The sequence below is a fragment of the Geospiza fortis genome, unplaced genomic scaffold, assembly GCF_000277835.1.
Source record: "Geospiza fortis unplaced genomic scaffold, GeoFor_1.0 scaffold491, whole genome shotgun sequence".
NCBI classification, from domain to species: Eukaryota; Metazoa; Chordata; class Aves; order Passeriformes; family Thraupidae; genus Geospiza; species Geospiza fortis.
The window spans coordinates 2,023,465-2,035,819 of NW_005054390.1; the positions used below are offsets into that span (position 1 = coordinate 2,023,465).

General features: G+C 35.7%; 1 protein-coding gene across 1 annotated transcript in view; it reads right to left on the minus strand.

The window, feature by feature from the left end:
- PTPRD (protein tyrosine phosphatase receptor type D) overlaps positions 1-12,355 on the minus strand; it is a 452,720-nt gene that overhangs the window by 274,006 nt on the left and 166,359 nt on the right. Inside the window, 1 exon segment of the mRNA XM_031060787.1 lies at positions 8,895-9,062. Within this exon segment, the coding sequence (XP_030916647.1) occupies positions 8,895-8,979 (85 nt within the window). The 5' untranslated portion in view covers positions 8,980-9,062.

Here is a 12,355-nt window from a genome sequence, read left to right on the forward strand (position 1 = left end):
TTTAGAATGCATACATCTTTAGATGCTACAACCTTTAAGTCACTTTCATCAGACCACAGATATTGAAAAAGGTCAGTGAACATGTTAACACTTCTTCACATTAAGAGTATGTCTGAAGATGAAAGTTTATAAAAGAGGGAAAAGAGGTGACTAGGATTTTCCACTAATGTACTTCATCTGTGAATTGTAAAGCTTCATAAGTCATCCCATAAAACAACTAATCCTTGTATCTCCTGCCCCAAATCTGCATACACAAAAACACATAAACACAGGGCTGGCAAATATGTGAGCTCTGCTATAGATAACACTAATATTGCAATTTTCCAAAATTATAAACTGCATTTGCTTAAATGTTTGCCATAGCCTCCAATTTCACTTCCTATATAATATGTTATTAAATATAGATGTAATAATTGTGATAGAATTGTGATATAGTGTGATACAAGAATCTCCAAATCAGATTTTCTGGAGAAGTCAGTGTCAATGAACACAATGCAAAATGCATGTTGAAACCATATGTATTTCTGAGTGTAAGATGGCAGCAAATGCTTTATTAGGACACACTTAGTCTTGTTGTCTGCTATCATGTGTCCACATCAATAGAACATGCCATACATGGCCACATTATTCTGGGCAATTTTTGAGGTCCATTCACTTCACTTCCTGTCTGTTCTTTTTGTATTAATTTATGGACCTCCTGTACACGGATTTTTAAAGTTTCTTACAACTATAAATACTGTTTGCCTCAAGAAAAATGACCAGTGATTTCCATTTTTTACCTGCTTTTAATAGCTCTTCTACTAAAATCCCCAAACTCCGCAGCTCTAATATTACTGACTAGGTAGATACCCATTCTGTTTTCATTCTCGCCTCTGCTCCCACAACTTTGCAGACCTTTGCCACAATCCCCACAACCCTCTTCTGCCAACCTTCCTTGAAACTCAAAGAGTCTCAGCCTCCTCAGTCTCTTCTCACATGGCAGCTGTCCCATCCTCTGGACCATTTTAGCTGTCACTGAAAGGATTTTATGGAACTCAGATGTGTTTTCTTGACATAGGTATATCAGCCTGTATTCTAGCATGCAAAATACAGGTGCACTAAGGTTTATATAATTTCCAATGATTTCTTCCTCTTCCAAATTCCCCAGGTAGAATTACTCATAGGTTTAAAACTAGGTTTTTTTATATAAAAAAAAGAAACAAATGGATTCTCTTCGTCACCTCTGTAATAAGTCTAGCACCTTGTGTACTCTCTTTGAAATGCATAAAATCTGAATCTGAGAATATTCAGATATATAGTAGCAAACTGACATTTAAGCCGTTTCAATAGATGCAATAGACCACAATCAGCCACTAATTACCATTAAACTCAAATTTATTGAGCAAAGCTCTCTATCACAATTGCTACATTCTGAGAAGAAAACATGTATCCACCAACTAAAAAAAGTCCTCAGTTTTATTAAAAACTTATTAACAGAGATGATAAAAGTATTTTCCTAGTTCTGAATCTCTGTTTTTCACCTCTCTGCATTTTCTCCAGTTTGTCAGGAACCACTGACAAACTTCAATGCATTGCTGGCCTTACTATGCCCCTATCTGTAAGGTTAATTTGCCTTTTTAATCACATTCACTCTACCTTTGCTTTTCAATCAAAAAGTTTTGGACTCTACAACCTCATCTTAACACAAAAAATGTTTCACACAAGAAAAATCCTTGTTTATTTCCAAAATCCTTGCATTTAGAGAGACTATGCACTCTTTGTTGCTGGTAAAATGTGTACTTTTTTCTAGAATAGGAGACCAATTGACTATTTCTCTTTTCAGTCCAGACATCACCTGCCCATATTCTCTACAATTATTTTACACACTGAAGCGTACGTGATATTCTTGGATGAAAAAAATGACACAGGTGGAACTTTCCTGGAAATGTCTGTACCTAATTAACTCACATTGCCAAAATAAATTTCTTATCACTTTCCCTTATAATTTCTGCCTCCTTCACAATTCCATGTATTAAAATAAAATCAACAGCAGTAGAAACTCTCTTTCATCCATATACCGATACCGAAGTAGAAAGCACAGAAAGTTTTACAAAGCAAATTAAAAATCAGCTTCTTAGGAGTAACTACAACAAAACTCTACCCACTTAGATTTCACAAAGACATATAGACAAAGATTTTATATCCAAACAGAACAAATTCTAAACTTCTATTGAATTCTCTTCCTGAAAATAGCCTTGTTGGGAAAAGGCTTTCAAAATTTATGTTTTGTAGGAATTCATGTGTTATGCATTGTGAAATTCTGTCCTTTGCTACTGCTTTGCACAGCAAGAGCATGTCCAAAGTGTTTACAGTCATGCTCCATAATTTCTTTTAAACTGAAATGACCATATGCCATGCATTTTCAATTTTATGTTTATTAGTAATTTTACATTTATTAAAAGACATCTTAATTGTCTTTTATCAATATATTCTCCTCAGTTATGTAACATGAAGTTTGTAATCAACAGACAAAATTCTACATTCAATATTTTCATAACACGTACCTTACAGTTTTCTGTAATTCAGTGAAGGCCATAGTAGCAATCTGGACGCAACTTGACATTTAAACCTATTTTATAGCAACTTAAAGTCAAGGTCTAACTTTGTTCTCCACATAACTTCCTTTAGAAGGAAGCAGTCAAAATAAATTAGCAATTTCCAAATTAATTTGTATTATCAAAAATTTATCTAAAATATTGTGCATATCCACAAGAATTAGAAAGGATTAAAGTAAAAAATATTTGCCTAATTATTTTGAACAAATATGGGTTCCAGCAGACACTGATTAAGCCAGAATCATTCTATTCATATATTATTTTGGGGGGAGGGAGTTTACTGAAAGATAGGTTGGACAAAAGTGAATTGTGACCTTTCTATACACATCCAGATATTTTTCATTTTATAAAAGTGTTGTCAAAAATTCACTACTGAAACAGATGCTGCTACTCAACATTTTATCTCCATTTCAGCCAGTGAGGGTTAAGCTCCAGACAGGGGGTAAAAATATTGTAAAACACCACAGCAGTTGTTGTGCTGTATGAATATAATCCAAAAAAAACCAAAATCTAAAATTTCTCTACCAGTGTTTCTTCCTTTTTCTCTAAGAGCCTTCCTACACTGAGACTATGGTATGTACCTCTAGTAAACTTTTGAAGTATGCAGACATGTTCTTAAGCAATCTAGCAGACACATTGGAATTTGCTGCCAATTCTGACACAGGAATATTAATGACTCACATTCCTTTATCTGCCAGTGGTCATTACTGATGCTGCAGGGAATTACATAGTGAGATAACTACCCATACTGTAGTTTCTCCAAAAACACTTGCTGTTAACAGATAACATTAATCTAAATCATGTGGGTTTGTCCAACACTGTAAGGCCATTAACATACATTTCTCATATCTATATTTTTGGATGTCTGGGAAGATTTGAGACTTTAAATTTTCTGACTCTGGTTTTATACATACACCAAAAAAAATCAAAAGATAAAGGCTTTTTTTACTTGGGGAACTTCACTGCCTTCACAGTCAGACACAGGCAAAGTTGCCAGGGCTTAACGCTTCTCAGATTCCCAAGCTTGCAACTCAGCTCTGTTCAGTGCTCAGCTTTAGGGAGGTAGGGGTTTACAACTACCTGAAGTAACAACAGCTTTGAAAACAGCACTAAACAGCTCTGAAAGAGACACAGCAACAATCTTCAGAGCACCAGAGATGTAGATAGAAAAATGTTCAGAAGAACCATTCTGAAATTTTCTTCAATTCATTCTGAAGTTCAAAACCCTGATGGTTTAATTCTGAATCTACGCTTTACAAAATACACAAATACACAAAATACACAAATCTTTTGTTCATATTGCATTTCAAAATGTTTTCTTAAGTACAGATTTAAAGAGATAACCAAAACATATTCTTAAAAATTATTTAAACTGAAAAATTTTATTCCTGAAGCAGCTCACAATTTTGCTGTTGGTAATTTACACCAGATTAAATAGATATGGTGGTAGTTATGGCTACTGCTAGAAATAAATTATTCAAATTTGCATTAATGCAAGGATTTGAAATATAAGGGTTGGATAAACCCTGGCTCATGCAAAGAGCTTTATTACCTGTAGTTTCTGCAGCTAAGTCAGTATGTTTGGAATGATAGTATAATATTTTCTTTTTCCCTGACTCTTAATCTCAACTATCAGATTTATTCCAAAGCTGTCACTTTGCTGCAGAGCAAAATGAATGCATCTAGGATGGTTCGGTATGACTAACTGTCCCACTTTCCCCTAAAACTAAAACTTTAACTGATGGGTGATTTACTTGACATATGTAATATGATATTTAACAAGTCTAACATAAAACTACTATTGCAACAGTATGTACTAATTTTCATCAAATCAACTGAAAAATGTCCTAGGGTTGGGCTGAAGAGAGGATATCAAAATTCCTGAGAAAAAAAATATAAAAGAAAATTGGAAGCTTCTTTTTCCCCCCAAAAAAATCCTCAGCTTATAGTTCAACCTTCTTGAATACATCACCATTATTAAGAAAAAAACCCAACAGAGCAATATAATCAAATGGCTGTATCTTACATACAGGGCATGCTATCAGCACTAATATAAAGACAAATGATACTGTAAAAAATTACCAATAAAGAACAGAAAGATTTTATCTTTAATTTTTTTGACTGCCCATTCTTGAAAGCAATTAATTGAAATTACCTGTTAAAAGATAACAGAGTTTAAATCCAATTTACTCTGAAAAAATTCACTAACTATCAAATGTACATGTACGAAAAAGTAAATAATTTCCAGATTGGGCTTCACTGCACATAGCGTTTATGAACTTTTTCTGGAACAGCGGGGGTTTTTACTGCAAACCATGTATGTCCACCTGTAAGACTTACTATAACATAACTGCTTTCTGTAATTTAATCACTTTGAAAGATCTGTGGGGTAGTTTACTCTTACAGACAAGTGCTTAGAGAGAAGAAAATTCAGTACAGACTGCATGAATGTATTTCAGATAGTATATGCACACAAAAGTTTTTAAAGAGAAAGAGTGGTATTAGCAGAGAAAAACACACATGTTCCCAAAAAAGCAAAATTTTTTCAAAAAATGAAAAAAAATATAGAGGAAAAAATGGTTTCACTAACACTAAATTGCTGTCTTTACATCCTATTAAACAAGAATTTGTCTCAATTACCCCAACATCTGTTATAAGTAATCACTGTCCTGTCAGAACTGATCCTGGCCTAGAGATAGGATGGTACAGTGGTTCCCTGCATGATGGTAACTGTCACAATATGCATTAGAAGCCAAAGAACAAGCTAAGCATTATTCACATGTCTAACAATTGGGAATAGAAGCAATATACAGCAAATGCATTGTTTTTAGTATTTCTGTTTGCCTTTTTACAATAAGCTGCAAACACTTCTGCTGAAGGAAAAGAGAATTTTTGCTTCTCTTCTAAAACAGCATCTCTAAAGAAGTAACAAAAGATAAACATCAGAGCAGAAGCTATGTAACCAAGAATAAAGGAAGAGCATTAAACAGACAAAGTTACTGCAGAGAATTAATGCAGCAGTTAATGCAGCAGAGAATTTTGAAATGCTGGTGTGGTCAGGCCTTTCTCAGTGAGGAAAAGGAACAGGATACACAAGAATCAACTCAATTACTAAAAAGCAGGATGCAAACTACCTGCAGAAAAATATTTGATTCTACTAATAAAAATTAAACTCCTATTTTTCAAAAACTGGAATACCAGGAAAGACCAGGAATAACACTTTAGAAGGAATTTATATTTCCTATCTTTCTTTGAGCTCAGTGGTTAAGCGAGCTCAGTGACCCTTGGCAAGATCAGAAACACATAATAATGTACCATATTTGATCGTTTTTAAAGAAATATGTTATGTAGGAGTCTCTGCAACATACATACATTGTTATTAAACAGATAAACCTGCATAAAGCCTCTGGATAGCTACTGTTCATTTAAATCAACATGAAAAAAAACAGTACTTATCTTATGACAAACAAAACTATATTACTGATCTCTCAGTAGCTGTGGTGAAGCATTGCCATTTACACCACTGAGAACATCCCACCCAATGAAAAACACTGTAGATTAGCAGATTGCTGCTCGCCAATAAAGACTAATGAACAAGTACTCTCTTTCCTCAGTGAAAATGTATTTTACTCCTTCTTAGTGTACACTGAACTCACAAATACCAAACATAAAAGAAGACATCTAAAAAAATACTCATAATACTTGAGATTTTTCGCTTCTTGTATTTACAACTACCACATACTTACTAACATCAAAAGGTAAAAAACAGCTAAGGTAGTTTCACCACCTTTTAATTTTGCTGACTTTTCTCATTCAATGTAAATTTAGTTTCTGGATTAAAAGAATAAAATCTAATTTGCACATATACTTGTTGACACAGTACATTTATCAGCCCACGCCAACACATTTCAGAGTGTGGGGTCTTTCACAATGATTAAGAGAAATAGAGGTATCCCATTCCCTCCCTCTCTCAACTGTGTAGGTTGTATGTAAACCAAAAAGTTCTAAGGACTACCACTGGGAACCAGTTCAGTAGCATTAAGCTGTCTTGCTACTTGGTGCTACGAATCCCAGACACAGTGATTTGACAGCGAGACTGGAAGAGCATGAGTTCCTCACTCATTTACAACTACTCTAGAAAGTTTACAATGTACTGTCAATGTTTAGATATATCTTCTCTTCTGCAGTGCATTGATGTTAGCAACTGGAGAATAATGGCAAAAAAAAAAAAAGGAAAGCATAGTCTTTAGAGGGTGACAGAGAAAAAATTGACAAATTTTTTTGTTCTCTTTGTCTCACCTTCTGTGTTCTCTTCCCATTAAAATGAAGTAATGTGGTCCTGCAACTCCTTGTGAAGAATTTCAAGAAAAGCACTAGGTCAAAGTAGGGCCTGGGCCTTTCTAGAAAGTGCAAGACAAAACAGGAGCAAGAGTATGTGCAGGAGCAGAGGGCAGAGCCAACTCCAGCACAGAGGAACTTTTCTTCAGGCAAGGAGGGCTAATCCTGGACGAAGACACATCTTTCTGTGCGTCTGCATACACAACGCCCACAGATGCTGTCCTGTCTCACCCAGGCTATAAAATAACTATGTCTGTGGAGATTCAGTGTATGTCCCAAATAAAGTACTGTGTGTAAGATGAAAATGTGACTATACCATGACCCTCAAAGAAATTACTAAAATAGAAGAACATTAACTTAACACTAACAGTATAAATGCAATATTAAGTGGAGTCACATAAACATATATATGACACACAATTTAATTAATACCATATAATGTATACCATTTGCGTCTATGTATATAATTATTTAAGCCACTTAAAAGCTCGTGCATTAAATACTTGAAAATCATAATTTCATTCTGAGAGAAACTATCACAAAAAACTAATCTTTGTGCTTCTTACAACTTTTAAAATAGGTGGAATACTACAACTACAAAACTGTCCAACATATGGGCCCACTTCCCAATTAATTATTTGCTGGCTAAAGTGTTAAAATGTCCTTGGCTTCACCTTAGACACAATCATCCCAGCTGGTCATTATCTAACTGGAAAGGGGCCAAAGAATCTCAGCTGTCAGTACACAACAAACATGTATATTTTGTCCTTTTTTCCTCCATTTACTTCACTTTCACAAATCTGCACTTAAAAGAAGGAAAGCTTATTATGCATGAAACTGAAAAATTTTGGTATCTCTTTTACTGCTGTGACTCTGTATACCTGGAGTGCAGGTGATAAGTGGGGGGATGAAGAACTCTTCTGTATGCATTTATTGAAAACTGATTCACGTAACCTTACTAAACCTGATTCTATTACTTTGTGCTTCTACTTAATTTACCACATGTGTGAAAAAACACAGAAGTCTTCTAAAGACAGAGCTGAAACAAAGTTATTGATCAGTCATGTGTCTGCATGGAGTCAGGAACTACTAGAAAAGGAGGAAAATATCCCTCAACAAAGTGAATGTTAGCAGTCAGCTTGTAGCCAGTGTTAACAAAGTGAATGTTAGCAGTCAGCTTGTAGCCAGTGTTAACAATCAGCTTGCAGCAAACCTGCAGATCAACAGGTGGAAAGCAAATGGTGTTTCTCATTTGCACATTACTTGTGGAAAAAGCCAAAGAACAGCTGGGAGAAGGAGCACATGTATACAAGGCAGACCTAATGATTTCCTAATTAAAAAGAAGATATTATCTTCCCATTAATAGATAACCTAATTGACCAAACTCGAGCAGGTTCCCCTCAGTACAAGTAAACATAGGTGCCTTTCCTCACTGAATTGTCACATGTTTAGGCCAGCCACTAAGCTGTCAGTTCTGCTTGATTTGTTTGGATACTGTACTCTGTGACAGCTGTCGGAAATAATACATTAGAACGGCTGTTGTAGCACTTACAAAGGGACAGGAATTTTAATTGGATGGAATATTAATTGGGAGGGGGATGTATTTTTTTTTAAATCGAAGTTAAGATAGAAATATTCAAAGAATGACAGATGTCTTTAAGGTAGTTGACCAATGTCTGGTGAGCAAGGCTGGTTTTTTTTTGACTGTAACTTTGTGACAGTGGTCTTCACCATCTTACATGAACCACTCCATGCTTAAGAAAAGGGCATTAAGAACAATAAACAGTAAGGAAGTTGCATAAACAATCTTTTTCATATACTGGTTGTGATCTAGACAGCACTTCAAAGTTTTTGAAGAATCACTCAAAAGGAAACTAATTCTGAGACTCTTAGTAACCACCAGCTGAAAACAAAACCACACATGATGGCCAAGACCTAAGCATAAATGAATAATAAGCTTACTTTCAGCATCAGCATAGAGCAGCAAGCATAGGAGCACCACCACTGGCCTGACTATGTTCATCATCCGACAGCTTGGCACCAGCATGCTTTGGCAGCCTTGTTCTCACTGGCTTAGAAGCCACTGCGAGTCTCTCCAGTCTGAAATTTCAGATGAAGTATTTTCAGAGCCTGTGAATAGATAAAAATACAATTAGCAAAAATAGACTAGAGTTTTTCTTTTCCTTTTTTTACATATTCACAATTTGAGGCAAAACAATTTTAAAAGACAAATGGTAAGGCAGAAAGGGGAAGAAACATAATTAATTTCAAGCTACTGGTATATACAAGAAGATCCAAGACACAGTAAATATTAGCACTGTTAGAACACATTTCTTAGTGTACCTTTACCACATAACCAAGCAACTGTCACATCCTGAATCTTTAGTTAGAACTACAGCATGTCCTAAACCAAAGAAACTAGTATGACAATGTTTAAGACATCACTGGAACTCATGTTGCAAGAAGGTAATCAAAGCACCTCAGATATCCATAACAAATCCACATGCCAACAGGGAGTTGATGCCCTGGCATCTGGTAAGAGTAACACCACAAAATCCACTTCAGAACCTATTACTAACATATTGCATTGTTCAGCAACTTTCCAAGGTTAAAACTCCTGTTGTGTTTTCCTGCACATATCTGAATTATGCCTAATAGAAAAACAGAAATCTGGCATTGAATAAAGGGCTGAGATCTCAATTCAATCCATCTAATTTATTACAATGTGTAATTGAATATGATACACTGGTAGAACCACAGCTCAAGTACCTGACTTGAAAAACAGTTTTATCCTTGTCCAAATATGCCACATGAACAGAAATAAGGGAATATAAAAATCTTTTTCATCCTCCATCAGGAAATAATAGAGATATCCCTAAGCAGTGTGACGTTGGCACTAAAATAACATGACAAACAATTATACTTTCTGAAGGATTGGCAACATATAGGCTTTGTTAAGTTTGATTCTACCTTCTTCATTACCACACAAGTGGCTTCTATGCAGTAAAGATGAAAACCAAGAGGGCAGAGAAAAAAGTATACTAATTATTATTCCACTAAATAGATCTTACAGTTTTGTGGGTGGCATAAAGAGCCCATTTTCAGTACAGAGAAATGCTCAAAAGAATTTACTCAAGGAAGAAAAGACATGAGCAGCTGGTAGAAATCTACACTATGTTACAAATCTCTTTTGTAGATCTTTTGAATCGGCGACTGCTATCAAAAAATAGAAGCCTAAGTAATCTTCATAGGCAAAATGCTAAAGGCACCAGCTCTCCCCTTTCATCACTACCATCTTCATGCCAGCATTTCAAATGACAGCAAAGTCCATGAGACACCAGTCCTGTCGGACTCAATTTGTGTCTGTGCAAGCGTATCAGAGCCAACTGCTGTGTAATGATTCCAATACTATCACAAAGATGGAGATGCATGAAATGTACTTTCAAGGAAAAGGTGATTTTTATTTTGCTTCTTCTGGAATGCAGGATTTACAGGGGAGCCCTGAACTATCTCTACAGGCAGCTCACTTAAGAACAAAACTATTTCTTCATTAGTACACAGCCATACCAGTTGATATGTGAAGGTGAACAGAGAAATGTGGTGGGTACTAAGTACTCCCTTACTCCTTTCAGGAGCAGAAGCAGAGAGGAAACAATACTACAATACTGATAATTAACAAAGGGAGCACAGAAGGGGAAAAAATGGTGACCACAAAGGTGCTTGTTTTACACAACAGTTTTTTAATTGGGGCACTGGGGCACAATATTTTCATACATTTCAAGCACTCCCATCAAAATATTAAATGTGGTGGCTAACAGGATAAATATTAGTTTGCCTGGGGAAAAGAGAATTTTAAAAACTAAAAACTTTATGGTCCTGATATATGAATTTGCACTCATCCTCCACAAGCTGTCTGCAAATGAAGGGATGTATCACAAAACTTGGCAAAGAAAATGTTGAGAATAGAGCTTTTTTTTTTTTTTTCAGTGAAACCTTATTCTATTCTCTCATTCTAAATGCACAAACAACCACTTGGGAACACTGCACTCTGTGTCTGCTTTGAAGGTAATATTCATTATCACTCAGGTGATAAAATGAAATCCCTCAGTATTCCCTTTCTTTCATGTTTCCAAGAGTCATGGCTTTAGCTAACCTGATGAACACACCACGGTTTCCAGGACACTCTTTACTTGTTGCTTGTTCTCCCTTCTTACCTGCTTGGGCCTTCAAGTAAACTTCCAGTATTCTAGCTCAGGGAAACATAAGCACTAGACTAAAGATGGTGGTTGATTTTTCTTTCAAGTTGAAGATAACACTGTTAATGGAGGCAGGCAGGTGAAGGGCTGGTAACACAGAGAGAAGCAAGCCAAGAGACATTCAGGTAATATCAAGGTTCTCCACAAAAGTCTGCTTTACCCACAAGGAAAACAATCTTCAGACCCTACTACTGACAACTGTACCAACAATGATATATCACATAGTATATAGGCTTATTTGTAAAAACTAACATGAAGATGCAATTCCTTAAAAGGACTAAATGAAATAACCAAGACAACTATCAGCTTCCACATCAAGCCACCTTAGTAGTTCCAAAGTGAAGGATTCATCTAAAGCATTATTAATTCTAAAAATCAAATTAGGTTCCTTTCCTTTCCTATTTCCTCCTGATGATGGTTTGTTATGTCCCGAGCGTGGTATCAAAGACAGTGAAAACACAAACAGCATTTGCAGCACCAGGTTACACTAGCCTTGTCATCAGAGGAACAATACTTGCCTTGCAGAATTAATCCTGGGTGAGGTACTCACTTAGAAGCCCCTTCACTACAACATTCACACTGCACCAGGGCAGCAAGATGGGGTTTCTCCTTGGCACATGATCACAATAACTACAGAGAAGTCAACAATTCTTTGGAAAATTTCTCTTTATGAATCTTTAATAAAAGCTGTTATTATTTTAGGTGAAGTGTTGTATAACTGCTGTATTAAATAATCAGAAATGACTCTTCCAATAACTCTATTGGAAATTACTCTTTCAACATCTCTAAAAGAGCTATCTATGAAACTAGGTAATATATCCAACAATAATACACAAGTGAGTAAGAGGATAGATTTTCCCCGATTAACAGCATCTATTAATAGGATCAGTAAAAGTGCAGATGTGCAGCTCTCCAGAGTGTTCAATGTAGAGACAAAAAAGAATTCTCCTCAGCAGGAGCACGGCAGCTGATAGTACCAGGGCATGGGCACGTGCACCAATTATCCTCAAAAGGATCAACTGGGTGAATGAAACATCTGATCACTGAAATGCTTCCCTGCAATCTGTTAACTTTAGTAGCAAAAATAATCTTTTAGGTACTATCATGGTACTCACAAGATGGCTCCTGCTCCAAGACAGTTATAGGAAATGCACACTTGGAGGAAAA